At 51.7% G+C, this 22,603-nt stretch overlaps 7 protein-coding genes across 7 annotated transcripts; 2 read left to right on the forward strand and 5 right to left on the reverse strand.

Annotated features, from left to right (window-relative positions):
• Nucleotides 1-28: 28 nt before the first annotated feature.
• Nucleotides 29-4,368, reverse strand: ACET3X_009058 (uncharacterized protein). Its single transcript, XM_069455210.1, has 6 exons — nt 4,249-4,368; nt 3,911-4,002; nt 3,470-3,842; nt 2,931-3,285; nt 1,126-2,881; nt 29-1,073 (listed from the first exon to the last, which is right to left on the reverse strand). Exons 1-5 carry the CDS (start codon nt 4,317-4,319, stop codon nt 2,807-2,809), a joined length of 966 nt encoding a protein of 321 aa, XP_069303135.1. The 5' UTR covers nt 4,320-4,368; the 3' UTR covers nt 29-1,073; nt 1,126-2,806.
• Nucleotides 4,369-5,314: 946 nt separating this feature from the next.
• Nucleotides 5,315-8,509, reverse strand: ACET3X_009059 (uncharacterized protein). Its single transcript, XM_069455211.1, has 4 exons — nt 7,590-8,509; nt 7,184-7,511; nt 6,287-7,128; nt 5,315-6,236 (listed from the first exon to the last, which is right to left on the reverse strand). Exons 1-4 carry the CDS (start codon nt 7,764-7,766, stop codon nt 5,775-5,777), a joined length of 1,809 nt encoding a protein of 602 aa, XP_069303136.1. The 5' UTR covers nt 7,767-8,509; the 3' UTR covers nt 5,315-5,774.
• A 4,323-nt stretch (nt 8,510-12,832) lies between these two features.
• On the reverse strand, nt 12,833-14,565 carry ACET3X_009060 (uncharacterized protein; the record flags this gene model as incomplete). The annotated part of the gene is made up of 2 exons (XM_069455212.1): nt 12,833-14,256; nt 14,442-14,565. 2 exons carry the CDS (start codon nt 14,563-14,565, stop codon nt 12,833-12,835), a joined length of 1,548 nt encoding a protein of 515 aa, XP_069303137.1.
• Nucleotides 14,566-14,808: 243 nt separating this feature from the next.
• On the forward strand, nt 14,809-15,901 carry ACET3X_009061 (uncharacterized protein; the record flags this gene model as incomplete). The annotated part of the gene is made up of 4 exons (XM_069455214.1): nt 14,809-14,959; nt 15,017-15,021; nt 15,074-15,175; nt 15,227-15,901. The coding sequence occupies 4 exons, from the start codon at nt 14,809-14,811 to the stop codon at nt 15,899-15,901; spliced, it is 933 nt and encodes a 310-aa protein (XP_069303138.1).
• Nucleotides 15,902-16,620: 719 nt separating this feature from the next.
• ACET3X_009062 (uncharacterized protein) lies at nt 16,621-18,431 on the forward strand (the record flags this gene model as incomplete). Its single annotated transcript, XM_069455215.1, has 5 exons — nt 16,621-16,687; nt 16,921-16,980; nt 17,028-17,303; nt 17,354-17,722; nt 17,779-18,431. 5 exons carry the CDS (start codon nt 16,621-16,623, stop codon nt 18,429-18,431), a joined length of 1,425 nt encoding a protein of 474 aa, XP_069303139.1.
• Nucleotides 18,432-19,478: 1,047 nt separating this feature from the next.
• Nucleotides 19,479-20,634, reverse strand: ACET3X_009063 (40S ribosomal protein eS6). Its single transcript, XM_069455216.1, has 3 exons — nt 20,125-20,634; nt 19,808-19,975; nt 19,479-19,755 (listed from the first exon to the last, which is right to left on the reverse strand). Exons 1-3 carry the CDS (start codon nt 20,578-20,580, stop codon nt 19,660-19,662), a joined length of 720 nt encoding a protein of 239 aa, XP_069303140.1. The 5' UTR covers nt 20,581-20,634; the 3' UTR covers nt 19,479-19,659.
• A 624-nt stretch (nt 20,635-21,258) lies between these two features.
• ACET3X_009064 (uncharacterized protein) lies at nt 21,259-22,094 on the reverse strand (the record flags this gene model as incomplete). The annotated part of the gene is made up of 2 exons (XM_069455217.1): nt 21,259-21,912; nt 21,963-22,094. 2 exons carry the CDS (start codon nt 22,092-22,094, stop codon nt 21,259-21,261), a joined length of 786 nt encoding a protein of 261 aa, XP_069303141.1.
• Nucleotides 22,095-22,603: the final 509 nt, after the last annotated feature.

The following is a 22,603-nucleotide window of genomic DNA, read 5'->3' on the forward strand; positions in this document are numbered from 1 at the left end:
TTGAGTAGCACTATAGGTATGATCATGGCTGTAATATATGTCTGAATGTTTTGTATCCGCTGCGTACGACTAATACATCATCTATAATTAGCAATTGAAGCTCGAATTACTTCTACATATGCCTACTTATAGGTCAAATATTGGTGTAAGTAGACCAATGATGAGTTGCTCGTCTGGGTGCATTCCACTTTCATAACCGACAAGACGAGACGGATCGCAGAAATTGGAACACGTTTGCAGGGCAAATCAAGTCACAGATACAACTCCTAAAATGACTGCACAGTCAGGAGGCGTGACGTTACTACAGGTCCTGACGAGCACTGTGGGCTCAATGCATCGCATCTCAACGACGTCGGTAGTTTGACCACTCACTCGACCATCATCCCAGTTTTCCTGCACCACGCATGTCTAGAAAGGATATCGCTGCAATTGTTCAGATCTTAAGCTTCTAAGACCTAGACTGTTCACATTGACAGATCTTATGCCAGCTGCCAAGCCACTGGCGATATCACTTCACCTTTCCACATTGCACGCTTTACGCGTACATCGAACCACCACATGCCACTTTCGAACCCCCACCCCTTCGGTTAATAGTTTCAAATCACGACCTGCACTCCGCACGTCTCCAGAAGCGCGTCACCTTCCCAGGCTTCCCATAAGCTTTGTCTATTCGGGCCGTTATCTGATCTAGATCTGAACTAGATCCAAATCTTGCCCCAGTGTCCAAATCGCATAATAGAGTTCATCCTTTCGGACCGCAAGGCTGTTTGTATCACAGTACGTGAACCCTTGCGCTGTTTCTAGTATTTTGAGGTGTTACTCGTAATGAGGGATTTCTGTACAGTGGGGTGCGGTGTGTCGTGCAGCTGGATTGCGCAATATAGAGTTCGTTGTTGGACGCCTGAAATAAGGGTCTTATACTTTGGGGTTTTGAACACGGGTTCTACCATTCGCAAGAAGTGAGGTTCGATGCGAGGCATAGGAGCCGGGGGTATATGCGTACGCCTTTTGTACTAGAGCTTTCTTCCGATATTGAATTCGGCTAGGGTGATGGCTGATACTGGATTCTCGGACTTTGCTCGATTGTTAAGCCCTGGAAGCTTGCTTATTTGTTCGTATACGAACCATATCATCCTTGGTGCGAAGACAGAGACCAAGTAAATTGGTGAGGTAGCTCGGGGAGCCGCAAACCTTGTTGGAACTTCGTCAAGAAAGGTCGAAGGAGTAGAGAATGATAGTCTGTTTGGATGCGCGGCGTGTGATCCCCTTCATGAACATACAGGGGTACGCATAGGGGGTTGTGAGCATAAAAATGGCTTTCACCTGAGAATATGTGTACAAAAATAGTCCGTTGGATGGCAAATACCCCTGTATCCCGCAAGTGCGAGAACCAATTGACTGCGTAGAAGGGCGTATCGATGCAGCGATATCCTGCTCATAGGCGAACTTTTCGTTTCCTCGTACATGTCGCACTGAACAACATTCTCTAGGGGTCGCACCCTGATCCGGATTCACCATTTTGTGTTTCGTGTAGTTGCACAACTTGGTAGTCGACTCCTGCGACCGCTTGCACCCTTGTAGCTACGAGCTGACTCACAGTCCATTGTATCGTTCGGACCTGTCCTGTTCTAGACAAGTAGCGTGGCTTCCAGCTTGCATGTACTGTAGTCTTTCAGCCACACACTAGCCATGCTGCCGCAGTGGCTGAACTTCGGCGTCGGCATACGCGGCACCAATGAAGGCCGACACGTGAAACCTGCAAGTTTAAAAGCCCATCTTTCTCGGAGGTCCCTAAATCGTATTTCCGCTCAACCCACAAGATGAACTTAGCCACGTGTCGGGTCGGAGCAGAAGATCGAAATGGCTCAAGCGGGAATCGTGATCTACAACATTGTTTGAGGTCTCTGGGTAGCTCCGGCACTCGTAGGAGATAATCAGGGAATAAAGGCATCTGACTCGACAGGGTCTAATGCAATTACTGGCCATGAGAGTTGAGTTACGCGAACGGAAACCGCTGAGTAGTGGGAGGTGGAGCTCACGGAGTCTGCCGAGCTTTGGTTGCACAATCTTGGTAGGGGTATGCTCGTTGTGATATGTAGATCGTCTGGAGGTGGCGGAGGCGAGTGAATCTGTCGGAAAACACTAGCCAGGAATGCTCAACTCCGCGAGTTTGTCGATCATCGTTTGATGTCAGTTCGTAAGCGCTGACTGTGGCTGCATGCTGTGTCTATCACCATGCAGACCAGTATAGCGGGTATGCTTCGTGCCGCTAGACGCCCACAAGTGTTATTTAGCGGTGGTCAATCATTGACAGGCAGCATGCAGGGTACGGATCACCGAGATCCTGTAAGCCGTGAAACCTCCTTGCGGGTGGTAGTGTGTAGTTTGACGATGGCATAAAGTTTGAACTGCTCCGGGCTAAAAGCAGACTAACCTTGTAGCTCGCATCACGCAACGTGACGGACCAGACAAGTGCCTCACCATGGCGTCCTTTGGCGCCAATATGTCAAACTCGGCTGACAGCGGATTTAGTTTAGACGCACCTGCCGTACGTTTTAGTGGGAACAAGATGCTTGAGAAATGTGCAATTTGATTGATGCACCTATTGCGAAGCCACGTGCTGCAGCAGTGGCTCCACCACTAGTTGCATGATCTGAAAGGCGATCTGCAGATCTTCATTGACTCGTGATGTCTGTGGTGTGAAGAATAGTTCATATCGTGATGTTGATCCTAACGCCTATACCACCCGTGACGCCGTTAATTCATATGCTAAAGGACTGCCGTTGGCCGAACGGTTGCATCTTCCTTAGTCGACAGGCGCGTGCTTGAAGAGAAAACTAACACTCTCGCCATTGTGGGTACGCCTGCAGGCCTCGGCAAGCTGTTTGTTGTTAGAGGGGCAATTGTTAGAGGCATGATGAGTTACGTACAGTAGGACTGATGTCAATCGTCTCGATACGATCGCATAACTCCTTCTTGTCCTCATGAGGTACGGTATTGGTGACGACAATCTTCTTGAGTTTACTGTTGTTGAGGGCTTCGATGGCGTTGCCACTCAGGATGCCGTGTGTAACAATCGCGAGCGCATCTTTTGCACCCTCGGAGATCAGCACGTCCGCCGCCTTAACGAGTGTGCCGCATGTGTCGGCCATGTCGTCGACCAAGATGGCCGTCTTGCCTCGTACATCTCCAACCAGCACCATTCGCGAAACCTCGTTCGGGCGCGTTCGCTCCTTGTGGATGAGGGCAAAGCCAAGGTTCAAGCCATCCGCTATCGAAGTTGCCCTGAAAATGCGTTAGTACTAGTACCTTCTCGAAGCTGTGATGCGGAGAGCAGTCCGGCGCTCCAGTATGGTACGAGGGAACATCTCAGGGTCTTGACTTTGCACCATTGCATGGTTGCGTATTCTAGTATTCGACACCAAATGATCGAGGCAGCGTTTAGCAAATATATGCGGAGTCATCTTACCTCTTTGCACCTCCTGCATCTGGGCTGACAATAACGCAGTCCTTGACGTCCAGGTTTTCACGAATCCATCGGAGCGTGCTCGGTTCCGCGTACAGGTTGTCTACGGGCACATTGAAGAAGCCCTGGATTTGGCTGGCGTGGAGGTCCATTGTGATGACGTGGTTGCAACCAGCAGTTTGAAGCATGTTTGCCATGAGTTTTGCTGTGATAGGCGCGCGTGACTTGTCCTTCTTATCCTGTCGAGCATAAGGGAAGTTTGGAATCACAGCAGTAATGCGGCGAGCAGAAGCCGTTTTGCACGCATTAATCATGATCAGTAGTTCCATAAGCGCATCGTTGATGTCGCCTGGTGGCGTAGATTGAAGGATGAAGACTACGTTGTGGTAAGCTGAGGAAAGCCAGACACAATGGTGCTCGCTCCCAGAGTAAGATGATGCATACCATCTTCGTCTCGAACCGACTCTCCGATAGTCACGGAAGTCTCCTGGTTTGAGTATTGGAGCACGAGGATCTTGGTGAGCTCGATTCCGAGTCTGCGACTCCGTTAGCGATGTTGCTTGAGCATGTGCGCGACAGTCGAGCGCCCTGTCTCGATTCTTTGAAAAAAAAAAAAAATTGAGAAAAAAAAAGGTAGTCGTCTCGGGACGTGTTGTCGGGGCTTTCACGGTGAGTAATAGCTACATCTGCTGCGTTGTAGTAGTGATAAAGGCGTGACAGCCGTCGGGTATGCGCATGCCAAGTCATAGCCTCAAAGAGCGTGAAGAAGAACTTGAACGTACCGATCGGCTACGAGAGCTGCGAGCTCAGGATAGCTGTTGCCGGTGAGTAACTTGATGCTGTTGGTAGCCATGGTGGTGAGGGTAATGGCGGGAAATATGTGGATTTCTGAAACTTATCACATTGTCGCCCAAAGAGTGAGCTTTTTCGCGCAAAAACGCGGGCACGGGCCCGTGCGGAGAAGGATCGGAGAAAGGTGGCGCCGGCACAAAGAGCCCTGGAAAGCCCTACCTGCTACCACGGTAGGTACGGACGAGCCCCACGGATTGCACTTATCGGCGGCACCTCGACCACAATCCACTCCCACGCCTTCAGAGAATGCTCATCTCTGCTAAACGGCAAATATGCATCTGGTCTTCCAAGCCACATACTTGATGCGTGCCGTGTGGTGGGAAACCAGTCTTCTAGTCGCCTTCTGAAACTTGACGGCGGCCATGATCCGTGTCCAGCTCGCGGGGTGTTCTGGGCGTGTCCTCCATCTCCGGGCAAGTCCTCCATCTCCGATGCCATGTGCCTCGCCAAACCTGCAAAAGCTGTCTCCAGTCCAGCAAGGGTGAGATCAAGAACATTGATATGATTGCTGCGGGGATGTGCGACTGTGCAGCCTCGCGTAGCACGTATAGCCCCCCTGGTAACCTGTAGAAACGATGCTCTGGGCAAAGTCCCCTCTCATGTTCTTGCCCCACTGTATCTCCGTTTCATCGAGCACCTTTCAAGACGTTGCGATGTCCCCGTTGAAACAGGCTATAATGGCCATGTTATCGCAAGGACTCGAGCCTCGCCACGTGGGGTACGCAGTTCAATGAAACAATTTGAGCTCTAGGATACACAAGTCATGTCGCGCGAAGTACCACTGTTCTCGTGGGCAAATTACTTACTATCGTCGTGACAGTTGCCGTCGCAGCTCTATCCAGAAGAAGAAAGCTGGACGTCGTACCTACCAGGGTCGTCAGTGTGACATCTCATACCAGGCTCGAGCCGTGTGCTTGAGGCATGGCGATGTCTCGAAACTGGCTCTAGACAGGATCGGTGTCACAAGAAATATTGGAAAGAGACTAAACATTTGACCTGAGATGTCATTCATGATTCATCCACCCCTGCAGGTAAGTATCTAGAGACATATATGGTGCGCCACAACGGCTTCCTGCCCTTGTCGAAGCTCAAACATGAAACGCCCCCCAGCATGATCATCGCCGTTTTTGACATCGTGATGTAAGAGAAAGTATTGATGTGCAGAAGAGTACTTGGAGAAACAGAACAGATGGGCAAAAGCTTGGGTATAGATGCCAACGTATACGATAAATCAGAGTGTCGGTGTTAGTCGTTCTTTTGTGTACACGAACGTCAAGTCGAGTCAGTCGAGAAAGATAGAAGAGATGGCGGTAAGAGGGACAGGTGCTCAAGTCGTTATGGTACAGATAGGCAAGTCGTGAGATGTCCAGAGGTCGAAATTAATGATAGGCCGTCAAAGGCATGGGAGAGGGTATCGAAGTTGATGGAATAGAAGATGTGTTTCGTGTCAGGTCCTTTAGCATGTCTGTTCACACATCTTGCCGATGGCCTTCTCGATGTCAGAGAAGAGATTCAGCACGTGGCCATCAGCGTAAATTTTGATCGACTCGGTCTCTTTTCGTTGGTGTCGAGAAGGGCTGTCGATCTTTACAGGACTCCGTGGTGGTGTAGTTTCGGCTACCTGGTCCCGAGCACTAGGGTTGAGCACGATAGCAGCAGCAACATGCTCGAGTAATTTTTGCCGAAGTCGCAAGCGGCGGTTTTCGGCCTGCTCCAGTTTCAGGATGAACTCGTCGATCGAAATGTCCAGCTCGGCTAGGGCCTCTTCTTGTTTGAGGAGTGATTCGCGCGAGAAGATGACTGTTTCTCCGCGCCTGAGATAAGCGATCATACGGCCGTGCAGCTTTTGGCGGCCCGCTCGCAAGGACTTGTAGGTCTTTCGGAGGTAATCGCAACGCTCGTCAAGCGCTCTCAATTCCTGTGGCGGGGTTAGCTTTCGTCATCTTAACCAGGCTGTAAAGAGCTTACCCTTGATAATGATGCTACATCACGTTTGTGCAGAACTTCGAAATTGCCAGCCTGATCGTATGCTTGCTTGTGAAGAAGCTTCTTGTCGGCATCACTCATGCGTCGCGCAGCTTCTGATACGCGCATGCCTTCGGGCAGCTTCCATGAGTCCGGGATAGCTTCGGCACCGTCAGCCTCTGAGACAGTCCTGCTGCGTTCCCTCTTGCTGTTGCGTCGTTTAGGTCGTCCCCTTTCCATAATCGACGACTCTGACATGTTTCGATTGTGAGCCAACGATTGTGTCGCGATGGGATCTCTCCTCTCAGTTCGTGGCGAGCCTCGGTTGGATGCAGGTGAGGATGCGTAGAAAGGATTGGTAAAAGTTGATGGTGGTGTAGGAAGTGGGACGCTCCCATTGGGCGATCGTCGGAGGTCCATTGCACTCAACGGTGTGTTGCCTCCAGAAGTCATGGAGGCGGGCGTTGTCATCTGTGGACGACTTGTTTTCGAGTTCAGGACCAGTGGGGCTGGTGAAGTTTTACGCTCAGCAGCTGTTGATTTGGGCGGTACTTGTGGGCGAGTCTCTTCGTCCATGATTGCGGTCTGAACCTTGAGGTAGGGTCTGGGCGTTGCACCGGGGCTGAGGATAGGAGAAAGTGGTCTTCCGGAGGCGTTGGGTAGTTCAGAAGAAGGAGGGGCGTTGCTGAATTGAGTTGGAACGTGAGAAGGACCTGTTACGCAAGCCATCATTGCATCACCAAAAGGTCCGGTCCTCCAGTTTGTACCCGGAGCACTGCAAGATCTTTCATGGCCAAAAGCTTCGTATGAGAGCTTGCGGAGAGGTGGCCTCCCTGGGATGGTTGCTGAGGATATTGTAAGCAATCGTTCGAACATTGTGGAAATTGAGTAGAAACTTACGGGAGTCGATGGACATCTCTTGTACAGTAGTCATGGTGCTTCCAAGCTCGGGCACACTGACTTTTCTTCTTCTTGACAAGGATCCAGTCCGTTGCCAAAAAGGTAAACTGCTCTCGGGCAGCACGGCGGTATCACTGAGAGAGGTGGAAGAGCGGCCGGCAGAAAGGGCAGCAAGCTTGTCAGACGATTGGTTCGGCTTTGACAATGTTACTGGGCTTTTTGCTGAAGGCCAGAGTTGGTACTTGGATGCAGCAGGCTGATGAAGGGCCGCTAACGAAGAACTCTTGGTGTGGGAAGAAGCACTTGGCGATTGGGAGTCTCTGGCAGCCTGAATATCTCTGAGTGAGCGTGAACGTCGGGGCAAATGATAGTTCATTGCAGTCGAGAGTGGAGCTGCGTGGCTTACCATCCTGGAGGACGTTTCTTGAGTTATATAAACAGAAGACACGTCGGAATCAGAGCGCATGCAATTGGCAATGTGTGCCATGACGGACGTTTGAGGTTGCCGTGGCTCACTGTCTGAAGTACAAGGTTGGTGAGACTCGGGAGGCGGGCACGTCAAACATGAAGGCTTTCCCTGCATGTATGTGGTAAAAAAGACACTGCAGCGGGTTAAGTGTGGCTCACAGGCACTAGTGTTGATACCTGCAGCAGCGAGGGAGCGCCCCTGCAAAGGCAAAGTACCAATAACAGCAAAAGTATCTAGGCTGTCGGGGCGCGTCCTAGACGGGGTTGGCGGGAGCTGGATGAAACGCGAGCCTAACCTCGCATGTCTGGCGATTCGTGGGGTAGGCTATACCGTCGCGCAATTAATGCCTAGGATGATCTGCACGATGTGCACAGCGGCACCACCCATGGCATCGAGCACAGCGCATGGTCGCGACGGATAGTGCCTTTTGGCTGCAACATGTTGATCTGCAGCATAGTGCGGAGGCGAGTAGCAGAGCTGGCGTGAGGCATCAGGTGCTCGCGTCTAGCGCAACGTGAAGAGGCCCTGGTGCAGCACATCGGCCATCAACATCCATCATTACTCTTACGGACCGGCTGCTCGATTGCCAGGCCGTTAATCAATGCCGGTGGTTTGCACCAAAACGGCAGGAAAGCCGGCCCACCAGGCGGGCAGCAGAGGGTCGCTGGCGACTGGATAGTGAGTGGCCCTGGCTGCTGGTGAGGAGGGTGAAGCGCGCTTGTAGAGGACGTGTTGATGAGAAGAAAACATGTGCCCTGTGCTGGTGTAGTGCAATCGCCGCCATGGTGGTTTGGACGAGGCCGTGTAGGACGGTGCGCGCCTCTCCGCCATGGCGCGAGAACGTTGGTGAGTTCGGGACAGAAGCGAACAAGGTGCGCCTCAGGAACAAGGCAGATGCGAGGCGAACGTTTAGAAGCAGCAGGGGTGCGCCATTGGCTGCGGAAGCGGCCTCGTGGCAACCCTGGGCCGGAAACAGGGTCATCACGGCACAGCAGCAGCCGCCACGAGTCGTAAATACTACGAGCTCTTCTAGACGGCCTCGCGCAAAGCTTATCGCATGCGCTGGTGCGACCTATTACCACTGGTAAGAAGCATCTGCTCCACTACTAGCACTCAACCCTCAGCTCATACGAGCGGCCAAATGTCGTGACAAAGACGGCATATTCCACCGACACTGCCTCGTCCCCTGTCGACACCCACGTTTGGGCGCCCTCCTAGCGAACAGTCGAGACGAAGACGATCATGTCTAGTCGTCGTTGCCCTGCCCTCCCTTCCGCCGTCATCTCAGAGGAAGTGTCGGCCAGATGGAGCCATCCGAGGTCATGTCCCATGCAGTGGGCAGTTATAGGCGAGGTCCAGTCTTATAGGCTTATAGCCTTGCTCCGTCGCATACACTTAAGCGACGGCTGCCCAAGAACATCGGTCAGTGTGAAGAAAACATAGCAGAGCGTCGTATGGCGTACGTGCCTCGTGTCAATAATACCGCACTGCTACTAACCCATTCCCTACCAATTCACGACGGCGGCGTGGGATCATGAGAGGTCCAAGCTACCTGTGGGCCTTCGACGCTGTCTCTCCATGTTTAAACTTTGCACTATGTATGCTCATGCATGTCTAGCTCTTCCATTTCTAGACGCGAACGGCGTCTTGACTTGCTTCCGCCATGCCGACACCGACGCCGACGCCATCGCGAGCGCGCATCTGGGAGACCTGCCTTACGCCTTCTGCCCGCGATCGCTGTCTGCCGCAGGCCGCTCTAGAGTTCCAGCTTCTGCGTACGACTTGCGTACTGTCGTGTCTGCCTCTTTCTCCCGAGTCTGGTACGCCGTTTCACTCTAGATGCTATCCGTGCGGTGGGCTGGCCGGTTATCACATGCCGTAACCGTGCGGTGGGCCCCCACGAAACATCATGCAACGACATTCGTGCCTACCGTCTTTCATACCTGGCCCAGATGATAGCGACGTTGCTGTTCTCAGAGATGAAGCTTCATTACCTCAATATGCATGTAACTATAACTAGGTACGCTGCGCTACTCAATTTCGGCTTCCCGCTCCGCTCGCATGCAAGTGCTTTCCGACTTCACGCCAAGCCATGCAGTGAACGGGCTAGTGTCAGCAAGGGATTGCTGCATGAGAGCCACCAACTTTTTCACAGAGTCATTATCATCCGATTTGCACACATGCGGTTACATTCTTTCCTGTTCCTTATCAAAAGCAACTCTGGTGTGCGGTTCATCTTGCTGCTCAGACCTTCGCCTGGGCCACCTTTCCTAAAAGGGGTCCGCCTTGGCTTATACTAGTGTGGCTCTTGACTGTTCTGAGTGGGGACTGCGTCTGGTCACATTCGGTCGGTTCGCGGGCAGCAAACCATGCTCACCGCGCAGCAACAGTTGGCCCATGACGGCTGGGTCATCTTGCGCAACAGCGCTAGCTGATCGGAAGTAGATGGATTAGTATCAATCCACATCGACGTGCATACGAACACCGAATCCTTCATCGGGATCGCTGGGTCAAGCCGAAAACTGGTGCATTTGTTTTGGTGGACGTGTGCTGGTTCCGACTGTTTCGAAAGCGCGCCACTCCATCATCTACGGTGCGGCTGTCGGCACGCGTCACTTGATCACCAAGGATATACACAAGGCCTGTCTTTGATCAAACATCATATCGACACTGCCCGTCATAGCCTTACGATATTGCGCCGAACCCAAATGATTTGTCTTGTCGAGTCATTCCATGCCCAGGTGCCCAAACCCGCCGCGAGTTATACCGTAACCGAGATACCAGTTGGATGTAGACGGCATATCGCAATAACAATCAGGACCACCTTGCTACTGCGGGTCCTCATGACGATCATTTCCGACATGTACATTGAGTAGTTCGGGAATTTCGCGATCTCTAGCAAGGAATGTCTGTGTCCAGATGTCGTCTAGTGTCTATCTCGAGAGTTATCGTAACGCCGAGTGATACGACACAAGACAGTAGGGTAACATGATTAGCAAGTAGGGTCAAACCAAACAGCTCAACTCTCGTGATTATGTTCATAATCTCTGAGAGGTTACATGCTGGCAACGAGTTGTTGCCTCGCGTCAACTGCAAATCCAGATTCCACACTGCTGATATAGAAAAGTAACCTTGGAAACACCGACCCCTTACTGCCGCTCAGCAATTAACAACATACATTCCCTCTGGCGGTTCTCCATTAATGATCTTTCCTTGCTTTGCGCGAGCTATCCTTTTCGGCACCTTCGGAATCCACGCCGGTGATTGCGTACGCCTCTACTACGATCATCCATGTACAAGACAGGTTCCTGGTGGTGGCTTACGATATCGATCGCGATCATAGTCTGATCGTCGATCTCCCTTAACAGCCGCTCGGCTATGCTCTATTGTACAACAGATGCAATACGCCATTCCCAGTGAGTTCAGCAGTCGGCTACTTGAATCGAGCATTCGCATGTACTATTGTATCATCGGATACCCTCATTGTCACGGCATATTGATGTAAACACCTCGTATAGGGTACATAGTTTGCAGAAAGGACCCGACAACCTGTCAACACATTTCCTCGTCTCCTATACGCGAAGCTGGCACGAAGAAGGGAATCCCAAGCGGAGCATAGGTGGCCATACAGCAAGAAAGGAAAGTCACCAAATCGACGATGTACAAAGCAAACTAGAGCTTAAAGCCGCTTAGCACACCAAAGCACAAGCAAGCTTACAACAAACAGCTTCTCGAAGACGCGTCGAAGCCTGAGGCGCAAAAACAACAGCGAAATTGCGCAAGCACCCGCCACACTTTCCCCTGCACCAGTAAGCAACCCTTAGAACGCCAAAAAGCCCGCCATGTCAAGACTTGTACGGCCCTTTTTTCTTCTCTTTCTCCGGAGTATACTCCTAGCATCTTGGAACGGCGGCTAGAAGCTCTTTTCCGCACATCTTCTAGCTTAGGAAATCGGAATTTAGGAGTGTCACTGGTGAGCAAGCTAAGCTTACACCAAACCGGCGCCAAACTTAGATGCATAAAACAAGATGTCGTCTTCAGGTCGTTGAGCTAGTTGAGCTAGCGATGTGTTCGATTCCAGAAAGTAAGCAAGCAGCGGGGGCCATGGCAATTAGGGTTTGGTACTCGGAATTCCGCAACTGACTGCAGGTAACGATGTGTATGTGCATATGGGTAAGTTTGAACGGCGCATGGCGTGTCAAATTTGGTCTTTCTGGATTGAAGGCTTGCACAGGGTTCGTATGCCCCACCAGCTTGCAGGCTGCAGACACACTGGACTTGACCACTGCAAACCATATCGCTTCCCGCATATTGGGCGAGCACCTCATGAGACGTGCATTTGCTGGTGTGCTACTATTTTTGCCCCATCGGCGAGATCAAGCGTAGTGTTGGTGTTGTCAAACGTTCATGCGCAAAAAGACGCCTTTCCTGTGTGTGGAAATAGGATTTTTCCGCACGGTACTTGCGTGCCTACCTTTTTCCCTTCTAAACCGGAATATGCGGGGTGCCGTGCATAAGGCGTACACCCAGAGAGAACGGTAATGCAGAAAGGAGGCCCCGAGTATGCGAACTAACGGTACCGAGTGTCAGTTGTGAAGATTTAATAATAGATATGGTTATTGTAGAATTGCATCCGGGTTACATATTTCTACACAAGTATTGTACATCATGGGAGTTTGGAGACGCGACCAAGAAGACGCAAGCACGCAACCGTTGCCCGCTCCTTCGCTGTGGATGTCAGGCGTGCAGCACGGTCGATGACATCGTAGCTAGGGTTAAAGGATGTGAACGCTGTGCATAGTCTTGCGACTAGAAACCACTTGATGCAGCGGACGTTGCCATGAGGAGTGACAGGGTCGATAGCCGACATTAGTTCCCTTCTCTTACACATACACCTACACATTCGGCAGTCGTCCGTCCGCTCCGTCTTCATTCTTACCACACCCGTACATTCACTCCACTGGAAACTCCACATTGCAATCGAGATCATGTATCCCATCGTCGCCATCCCTACCTTTCACGTGGCCGTGCTGCCTCTCCTGACATTGCTTTTTCACATTGGCGAGCTCCTTCCCGCACCGTTTTCCAATACCAAAAGGGATTTCCACAAGCTCCGCCTTCCTCGTCAGTACATCTCAAACTCGTGCCGTATGCCCCGTAATAGTCCTCCATGGCCGACGCTATCTTAGTTCAACGCCCAGCCTCTCCACAAGCAAGCCCCTCAGCCGCTCATGCAGCTCGTTAGTCTCTTCGTTTGTGAGTGTGCGTTCCAAGCTGCGGTAGTTGATGCGATAGCACAGACTCTTGCGTCCAGTCTTAGGATGCACGAATTCATCCGTTAGACGCACATCTTCCACAAGATCACCGCAGACTTCTCGCGCGATTTCCATCACATCGTTTTCGTGGAAACTGGATGATGACGGGGCAGGAGCCGCCGGTGGAATTGGTGTACCAGACGGTGCTGATGAATTTGATGACTGTGTGGATGATGTTGTGTGCGAATGGTTTGGCACGCCTCCTGCAGGCGGATGAACTGCTGCAGCTCCACCAGCAGCGTTGGAACTACTCCTCAACCAGAAGCTCACATCCTTGAAACATGCAGGGTGTTTGCTAAATGGCACGAAGCGGCGCATGGCTTTCTGCTCGCTGAATTGCGATAAGAAGCGATTGTCCTTTGACCAGAACAGGCGTATGTCCGGGATGGAGTAGAGCAACATAGCGATGCGTTCTAGACCTATACCGAAAGCCCAGCCTATGCGCGTGGGGACCGAGGCGTTGTTCAGGATGGGCTGTGAGACGATGCCACAGCCGAGGACTTCGAGCCAATCGCCTTGCCAAAAGACCTCGAGTTCCCATGAGGGCGACGTGAAGGGAAAGTAAGCTTCTACCCATCGTATTTTCAGTGGCTTGTTTGGTGATTCTGTGTCTGTAGCACTCTTTGCAGCATTGAAAACCGTGACTACCATGTCTTCAAGACTGCGCTTAAGGTGTGCTGCCATGGCTTCGGCCTCTTCTGCTGAATGACCTGTTTGAAGCGGGTTACGCTCAGCATGAAAGGGAGGATTTGGATCTTCAACTGCAACATTGTGCTTGGGAATCTTCTCCACATCATCCCAAATAACTTGCGCCAGCGTCTTGCCTTCTCTTTCTGCCTGCTGTCGATCCCAAGTTCGCGCTCCCTCCATCTGATGGAACACCGGGTAATGACTTCTGTCGATCGCATCTCTTCGGTATACATCGGCACTGATGAGATAGCCCTCACTCTCGTTGTTGCGGAATGTATCGGCTTGATGTGCTGAAGTGTGTGTTCGTAATACAGTGTGCTTGTTCAGGTAGTATGTATCCGTCCTGCTACGGCCAATGTGGTCTGACGGAAAGCCGAGCGAGTCGAAGTTTTGTGCGGTTGTTACAATAGGAAAGAGGTCATTATGGGTCTTGTAACCTGTAAATCGGGACTCGATGAGTTTCCGTGTGATGGTCAACGGGTGATCTGGTTGTAGGTGTAGGCGTCTTGATACAGCGGCAAGGATTGTTGAAGGGGTGTTCATCCACTCGTCAGTTTGGTAAGTCCGGCCTTCTATTTTGATCTCTTTTGGGAATGCTCCTGTTCATACTTAGACGCTATACAGCTAATCGCTCGAATATAAGCTAAGCATGACGACCAAGCCGAATAAAGGCAGTGTTATTCTTGACACGATAGATCCTGAATCCTGTATCGACGGATGCGAGTGTGTTTTGATTCGGTACAGAAAGCTAGGTAGGAGGCGCATCACACAATGGCAAACTCACCAGAAGAATTATGCCTCGCCGCGCTACGCAACGGCCAGAGCGACAGTGGGGTCCGTGGTATCCGCAGCGAGGCATTCCAGCTCAATTGACGGCAAAGAGCCGTAGAGGGAAGCGGCATCCGCATCTTTGGTGGTCATGCTCACTCTTTGCAGTGGCGTCCGCAAAACCGCACCCGACGCCAAGCCCTACGTGCCAGCTCCGGGCTTAAATCCGGAAGCAGTATGTTTTGCCGATGACGTCCCGCATGCCGAATTCTCGGTCCCTCAACTACCACCGACGCTCGACAAACTTCTTGACTCTTAAGACAGCAGCTTCTCGGCGCCTGCAAACTACGCATGCTGCCGCTGCGCAGCCCTTCACCTCGAGAATGGCGCACGTCACTAAGCAAGTGAGCGTGCCGGAACTACGGAAGAGCGAGGATGTGAAGCCTATCAAGAAGACGCCGATACATTATCCCTTCTGGTTTGGTGGCAGCGCAAGTTGTTTTGCGACGTTCTTTACGCACCCGCTGGATCTTGGTAAGCTCCCCGTAGCTATACACGCAACGCTGCACGCTTGGCTAATTGTCTGAACAGTCAAGGTAGCCTCTCCCACTGTCGCGTGCGCCAATTCGTACATACTCACCTGTTCAGGTCCGGTTACAAACACAAGCCACCTCTGGCGTACGGTTGAACATGATGCAAATGTTTGGTCATGTCATAAAGACTGATGGCGCACTGGGACTGTACAAAGGCGTATGTGGTCTCGTGTCCTTTTTCGCATGTCTTCAGCTAATGCGACACTAGATATCCGCAGCTCAGCTTCGCCAAGGGACCTACAGCATGACGCGCTTCGGGGTCTACGAGGCCCTCAAAGACCGTATGACCACCGCCGAAACGAAGCCCTCGTTCCTAACACTCGTCGGTATGGCCTCTATATCAGGCTTCCTCGGAGGCTTCGCTGGCAACCCAGGAGACATCTTGAATGTGCGCATGCAACACGATGCAGCATTACCCAAAGAAAAGCGGCGAGGATACAAGAATGCAATCGACGGGATAATACGAATGTCGCGAGAAGAAGGAGTAGCAAGTCTGTGGAAAGGCGTCTGGCCCAACTCGTCAAGAGCTGTGCTCATGACTGTGGGTCAACTAGCAACATACGACGGATTCAAGCGCGTGCTGCTGAACTATACGCCACTGCAAGATAACCTCGCAACACACTTCACCGCATCGTTCCTGGCAGGATTCGTAGCTACAACGATATGCTCGCCGGTAGATGTCATCAAAACCAAAGTAATGAGCTCTAGTGATAATGTTGGACTCATAAAGACCGTTTCAGATACCATGAGAGCAGAAGGATTCCGTTGGATGTTCAAGGGCTGGGTACCGAGCTTCATCCGCGTTGGACCCCACACCGTGCTCACCTTCTTGTTTTTGGAGCAACACAAGAAGGTCTATCGGCAATTGAAGAAGCTGGAGTAGGCAAGGGAGGCTCAGCATTGATATGCATGTGTTTGATATAATCTTGGGGTACGCGACAAGACGAATGATACCACATGGGCGGGCGTTTGGCGGTGACAGCATTTTGCGGCGCGAAATCATAGACCACGGTCCGACGCTTCGGCCGGCGTACGTATATACACAATCTGTTCGTGTCTATACAAAAATCTCAAATTCAAAGAGAAGTTCACATCTCCGCCGCAGTGTTTCTCGACGCGCTGTTGTGCCTTGCAGATGAATATCAACAACATGAAGCTTTCTTGGACGCCAAAGTCTCACTGCTCGGAAGGAAGTCAAGACTTTATATGATTACACAACAGAAGCTTCATGACGTATGCCTTTAAGTGGAGTAGGTTGTCAGTGGGTCATGTTTCCGTGGTGCCGCCGTCGTGGTGCGTTGACTTACGGCCGTAGAACGCATAGTACATATCGCGGCAGAACCGCAGCCCGACCAAAACCTTACCGCTGTCCATCTACCTTGCCAAAACACGACACGAACCAACAATCTACTGACCACGCTTCGTACGAGAAGATGTTCAACATGAGATCCTGGTTGATGTTGCGTCCTATGCAACAACGCCAAGTTCTCTAAGAGGGGGTTATGCAGATCTATTAGTTATCCCTATAAAGCGATGTCACACATCCACAGTTTGACAGTATTCTTTCCCAATCTGTACACATCCACATGAATCTAAGCAATCATGACTACCATCGACATCGCCTTCTACTCGTCCTGCGCTGTCACTTTCATAATTGTAGACTGCCCAAGTACCCTCGTCGAATGTTTACTGATAGGCTTGTAGATCTCGCAGATAATTTATCGACTCTACTTCCATCCGTTGGCCAAATATCCTGGACCCTTTCTGGCAAAATGCACGTCTTGGTATGGTGCATACCAATCGTGGACGGGAAACATCCATCTGGACGTCCAAAGATGTCATGAGAAATACGGTGAGCCACAAATCTTGCGAGCAGATGTCAGCGATACTAACGTGCAGTAGGTGATGTGGTACGCTACAAGCCAAATGGTCTTATTATGAACACTGTCGAAGGATTGCAAGGTATGTCACCAAGCAATGCTCAGGTCGGATGCGTCTAATCACTACAGACATGTACATGCATCCTTCCAAGACACAGAAAGCAAGAGGCTATATAGGTCTCAGAGCTGGCCGACCTGCATTCAGCATCATCAATGCGCTTGATCGAGAGGAACACGCGCCAAGGAGGAAGATGCTGAGCCGAGCTTTCTCTACTGTTGCTCTGAGAAAGTACGAGCCAGTGATCTACAAAATAGCCAAAGAATTCGGCGACAATCTCCTACAGAGTCCAGAATTCGGCGAGAAAGCAAGATCTTGGGGTCCCGCAATGGACGTTGGCCATATGAGTATGTCGAGGAGCCCGGTGAAGACCTCATCACAGCACTAATACTCATAGGCTCCTACTTCACCTTCGATATAATGTCGAACACCGTCTTCTACAGCCCGCAAAATACGATGACTGAACCGCACGCTCGGCCCATAATTGAATTAATCGACAAGAACATGAAGATGGCGGGTATGGAAGTAGTACAGCCACGACTGGTCGACTACCGGAAACTTAGAATTCGTCTCGTACCAAAGTTTAGCAAGAAGCTTGATGAATTTATGGAACGGATGCAACCACTTGTGATGGGCAGGATAGAACTAGAGAAGAAGCAGCACGTGGATGATATATTTGGAGACCTGATTGCTCAACGAGGCCAGGAAGACTCCGGACTTACTGACCACGACCTGATGGCTGACGCAATAGTCATGGTAATTGCAGGTAAGATGAACGAGCTTTACCGTGCTTCCAGTGCTTCGTCATGCTAACAGCTGCAGGTACCGATACATCTTCAGTTGCCATTTCCAGTTTTTTCTTCTACCTGGCACGTCATCCAGAAGTCTACAAGCGACTAGCCGATGAAATTCGATCGACTTTCTCGAACCTCGAAGAAATCGCGCCGGGCCCAAAGCTGACGAGTTGCGTATACCTTCTGGCTTGTATTGACGAAGCGATGCGGCTGGCCCCTCCAGTAGCTGCTCCACTGTGGAGGACTATGAGGATGCAAGAGTCGATAGCTGGACACGTCTTTGCCAAGGGTACGGACCTCGCAAGTTGTCCTTATGCTATTCAGCGCAACCCCAACTACTTCCCGAACCCCCACGAGTACATCCCTGAACGATGGCTGCCAGAGAACCAGAGCGAAGAGGCGCTCAAGCTGGCGAAGAGGGCATTCATACCGTTTTCGTTGGGATCTCGGGGTTGTCTGGGTAAAAATATCGCTTATATGGAGCTTACGACATCACTGGCTCAGATAGTGTTCCGAGCAGATTGGAAGTGTGCTGAAGGCCCAGTGGGTACAGTCGGGGAGACGCGGATTGGGACAAAGGGAGCTGTGAACTTCGAGATCAAAGCATACTTCACGAGCGAGAAGCATGGCCCCTTTATCCAGTTTGCTCCTCGAGATCTCGACAGGCAGATATCGGCCTAGATGCCAGAAGCTCTCCAGGGAGTACAGTGTCTTGAAGGGCTGTTGGGAGTAACAAATCTTTTTGGGGGTATTTTGTGCGTATAAAATAAATTGATTGGGGTCTTCTGGAAAGGCTCTCCCTCATTGTAGTTGGCTAGTATGTATGGTTGAGAAGCTTGAATAAGATGCGGCAAGATAGTGGTAGTAACCTTGGAAAGGTGCTGATCGCGCAGTGAATCTATTTGCTCTGCGCAAAGTAGCTCGATGCCTTATCTTGGCGACCTCAGCTTCACGCCTTCAAAAGCCTCAAATCACGCTCTTTCGAATCCTCATTGTCGGGGTCGAACGATGACGTACGAACACCTGCTCAATCTTTATGTCTCTCTTCCTGAAGTCATGCATAGCCCTGTATTCATCTACCAAGATGACCGCAACCGGACCCATGAGAGACAAATGGAGAATACAGGTCACTGTCTTGGATAGCAAAAGACTACCTAGGTGTAATCGATGGCGAAACAAATCGGATGTATGCACACCGCTGGCCATGATCGCGACATCACATTTTCAACACGTACAAGCAAGCTCCCTCAAAGAGCATTGCATATAGAAAAAGACAATCGTTTTCGTCACTAATGTTTTCTTCAGATGCTTCTGGTGAGGCGACCCACAACGCGTAGGGCAGGAAGAGCCTACAGTGTATCGTGGATAGTGCGAGGTACACTGAGAAGACTCGGTCGGTACAAGACATTTGCGACGACGAACACAGGAAGAAGCTTGACAGATAGGCACCAGCGGCATGCAAGGCCAAAGAAGCCAGGGATAGTGTGTGCAACCAAAAGTTGGTACTCAGCGAAAAGGTCCGAGCATTCCCTGTATTGCAATGTGAATGGAGGCGAATGCGAGAACCACATGGTGTGAAGCGACTATAGATGACCGATGAGCTGTGGCTAATGCGATAGAGGGACGGATGAGGCACGGATGAGGTACGTATGTCAATCAGATTTTTGCAGTCACACTAGTTCTGAAAGTGTTCGAGTGGAATACGTGCCGAATACGGAGGGTTAACGAGCGGTCATGAAGTGTGCAATTGTTTATTGAGACAACTGCCTTAAGCAGTCAGTGGTATGAGAAGCGCCTATTCCCTAGAATGCCCGAAGTTTTCATTCAGATACAGGAGCCCACACCGTTATTTTCGTGCCGACGCCAATGTAATCATTCCACGACCCAATCATGAACTCATGATAACTCTCTAGTGCTTCATGGAAGACGCCCTCCTCTTGCGGGCCTCGTCGTGTGCGGCCTTGGCGTCGTTGATGCGCTTGGAAAGGATCTGAGCGTACTCGTTCTGTATTGTCATTAGCAGCTACTCTGTGCGTCGTGGCAGGGTATGAACGTACGGCAGCATCCTTGGAAGCCTCCGCGCGACGGCGCTTGAGTGCCAGCCTGTGACGCTTGTGCTGGAGACGCTGAGGAGTAACAAGACGCTGGATCTTGGGGGCCTTGGTGTAGGGCTTCGCGCCCTCCTTCTTGGGCTGAACTTCACGGCGGATGACGAACTTGCGGACCTACACATGCAACGATTAGTCTTCAAACCTTGAAACTTTACTAGCTCACTTCTTGTTGCTCAGACTCAATACGCTGCTTGTAGCAGGACGAGCGAGACTCAATCCGCTATGCGAAGCAGGATTGGCGAAGAAGCTATGAGGTAACTCACATCATCTTCCTTGCTGAGACCGAAGAAGCGGCGGATCTTGGTGGCACGCTTGGGACCGAGGCGCTTGGGGTGGACAATGTCGGTCAGGCCGGGAATGTCCTCGTCGCCCTTCTTGACGATGCTGAGAGCAAGGACAGAGAGGTCCATGCCGACAATGCATCCACGGACGGACTTCCTCTTGCGCTCACCAGTGCGGCGGGGACGGTAGCAGGAGTGGCCATCGGCGAGAAGGAGTCGCACACGGGTGGGGTGCATGACACCCTGCTTCATCGGGAAACCTTGCTTGTCGTTACCGCCGGTGATCCTGACGATGTAGCCCTTGAACTCGTCGCCGATGCTGTCGGCAGGGACTTCTTGACCCATGCGGCGGTCCATGAAGACGCGGAGCTTGCGCTCATCGTCGACCTCGATCAACTTCTGGGTTCCATTGTTGGGGTAGGAGATGTTGAGCTTCATCTTGACTGCGGCGTCTCGACGGCGTGTGGAAGCTGCAACGTTAGTAGATTGTCGTGGTGTTGGAGAACAGCAGACGGCTTCATCAATACTTTGTTCGCTTAATTTCCACGGTGCGCGCTAATCGGGATTTGGCCTCATCACGTGCTAGCGCGACTTGCAGGCACGGCAATCGCGATCCACAAACTCGAGGGGGCACTTGCCGTGGCCTGGGCTCTGACTCGCGTGTTCTAATGGCATCGTGGTCTTTGTCCTTCTGGATCGTCGGGTACCTTGTGCAGCGAGAAGCGCGGGTCCAATCTGCGCAGACATACAAGCAATGCACCGTGTGAAGCACGGCCGAGACAGGTATTGGTCCACACGAGACCAGCAGTGCGTATACACATTCACCAAATTTCCAGAGCATGCAAAGCAACAGAATGTGCAAGATGTAACGCGTTTATGCTATTCGAGCGGGATATCATTCCATGCCGTGCCGTTTCCTACCCATTAGACTCGTTGCGACTAGAGTCTTGCCAAAGAAACTCTCGAACCCAAACGCTCCCATTCCCCGGCTCGCAGAGCCGTCCCTAAATCAGCAAACCACCAACGCCGGAACTATGCATTCGCAATGCCATTACAGACACAAGAAGCTTTTTCGAAAACACAAGGAAAAAATGATTCGCAAGACCACTAGACGGTCTAGTGCATGAGCTCGACCGGCGGCCTTGCGGTGCTGATTGTCATGCCCTGTGCCTTCTGCGACGCGATCGGCCCCTCAATGCCCTCCATCGCATCGATGGGGGTCAAGGGCTCGGGTGTCTCTGTTGTGTCCTCGACCGAGATAGCCGGCAGATTCGGGGAATCGCCGTGGTCTTCGGGGTGGTAGACTACAGTCGTGCTGCCGGTCCGCCTCCTCGTGATGGGGGCGCCTCCATGATCGGTCTCGGGTGAGGTCGCCTCATGGTTTGCATGTAACCGCGCCAGCGCTGCTGCGAGATCTTCGGGGTGCACAATCTTGTTGGGCGCATCCTCTTCCTTCATCTCCCAGCCCATCGGTGGTGAAGGTGGTGGCGAGATGAAAAATAGCCGGTCTGACTTGGGGAGGGCGAGGTGCTGGTCTGAGGGGTTCATGGGTGTGTTTACGCCGAAATATACGCGGATGCGATAGCCCATGAGTTGCTCGCCGTCGAGGGCCTGCCGGACTTGTATCGCAGAGTCAATGTCGAAGAAGGATACTACGATGCGACGGAAGGACTTGAGCGGCGCCCATGTGTGTACTTTTGCATGTTTGTCGATGGTTTCGCGGATCTCGGTAAGGGTCGAAAGTTGGAAGATTTCGGGAGCAAGAAGGTTCTGAGTACTGTCAGATGCTGCCGCTGAAGATTTGCGAGCGTGGCACTTACGGTTATGATGAGTGTGTTTGAGGGTGGTGATGGCTCGACCAGCGGCGGTAGGTCTGAGAGGTCGAGAGAAAGTGGCGACTTGCTGCCGGATGATGCGCGGGAGCGCTGTGGTGATGGCAGAGTAGCTTGCATGTTTGCGATCATTTGTGTTGCGCAAAGAGTCGTGGGCGCTTGTTGTGGATGAGTTGCTGTGGTGAGTTGAAGGGCAATGTCTTGACTGCGTGTGTCTTATATCAAAGTTCGCCTTCGCAGCGGCTGGTGGTTCCAGCTTCCGCATGCAAGCAGACTGTTGCTCCGCCTCAATCCGCCAAGGCTAGAACTTCGGCCATGACATCTCCCGCCTCCATGTCCCATGTTCTGCTACTTTCGCGCCATTTCCTGGGCACTGTTGCACTGCCCCGCCATCATTGATTCCCAACGCACTGTGCTGTTAGAGGTCTCCGGACCTCGGCGGACGCGTCAATGACGGGTTCAACTGACGATAGCACAACACGCACAGGAAAGGAGAGGCCCTCAGCCTCGCTCGTGCTTAGTCGCCCTCAACTCAGCCTCAAGTCGACGAACAAAACATCCATCAGTGTCTCGCTGGTTCCACACAAGATGGTTTGCAGACTAACTCAAGCACCGAGTCGACTGTTAGT

The sequence above is a fragment of the Alternaria dauci genome, chromosome 9 (assembly GCF_042100115.1).
Source record: "Alternaria dauci strain A2016 chromosome 9, whole genome shotgun sequence".
In the NCBI taxonomy this organism is placed as follows: domain Eukaryota; kingdom Fungi; phylum Ascomycota; class Dothideomycetes; order Pleosporales; family Pleosporaceae; genus Alternaria; species Alternaria dauci.

Bases quoted from the DNA above. Each gene is read 5' to 3' on its own strand.
- ACET3X_009059 (XM_069455211.1), bottom strand. From the start codon at position 7,766: ATGCAGGGAAAGCCTTCATGTTTGACGTGCCCGCCTCCCGAGTCTCAC. The intron at 7,512-7,589 runs GTAAGCCACGCA...AGAGATATTCAG, and splicing joins AAGAAACGTCCTCCAGGATG to GCTGCCAGAGACTCCCAATC. The intron at 6,237-6,286 runs GTAAGCTCTTTA...ACCCCGCCACAG, and splicing joins ATGTAGCATCATTATCAAGG to GAATTGAGAGCGCTTGACGA.
- ACET3X_009063 (XM_069455216.1), bottom strand. From the start codon at position 20,580: ATGAAGCTCAACATCTCCTACCCCAACAATGGAACCCAGAAGTTGATC. The intron at 19,976-20,124 runs GTGAGTTACCTC...TTGCATGTGTAG, and splicing joins GTCTCAGCAAGGAAGATGAT to GTCCGCAAGTTCGTCATCCG. The intron at 19,756-19,807 runs GTACGTTCATAC...ATGACAATACAG, and splicing joins AGGCTTCCAAGGATGCTGCC to AACGAGTACGCTCAGATCCT.
- ACET3X_009058 (XM_069455210.1), bottom strand. From the start codon at position 4,319: ATGGCTACCAACAGCATCAAGTTACTCACCGGCAACAGCTATCCTGAG. The intron at 4,003-4,248 runs GTACGTTCAAGT...ACGGAGTCGCAG, and splicing joins GCAGCTCTCGTAGCCGATCG to ACTCGGAATCGAGCTCACCA. The intron at 3,286-3,469 runs GTAAGATGACTC...ACGCATTTTCAG, and splicing joins GATGCAGGAGGTGCAAAGAG to GGCAACTTCGATAGCGGATG.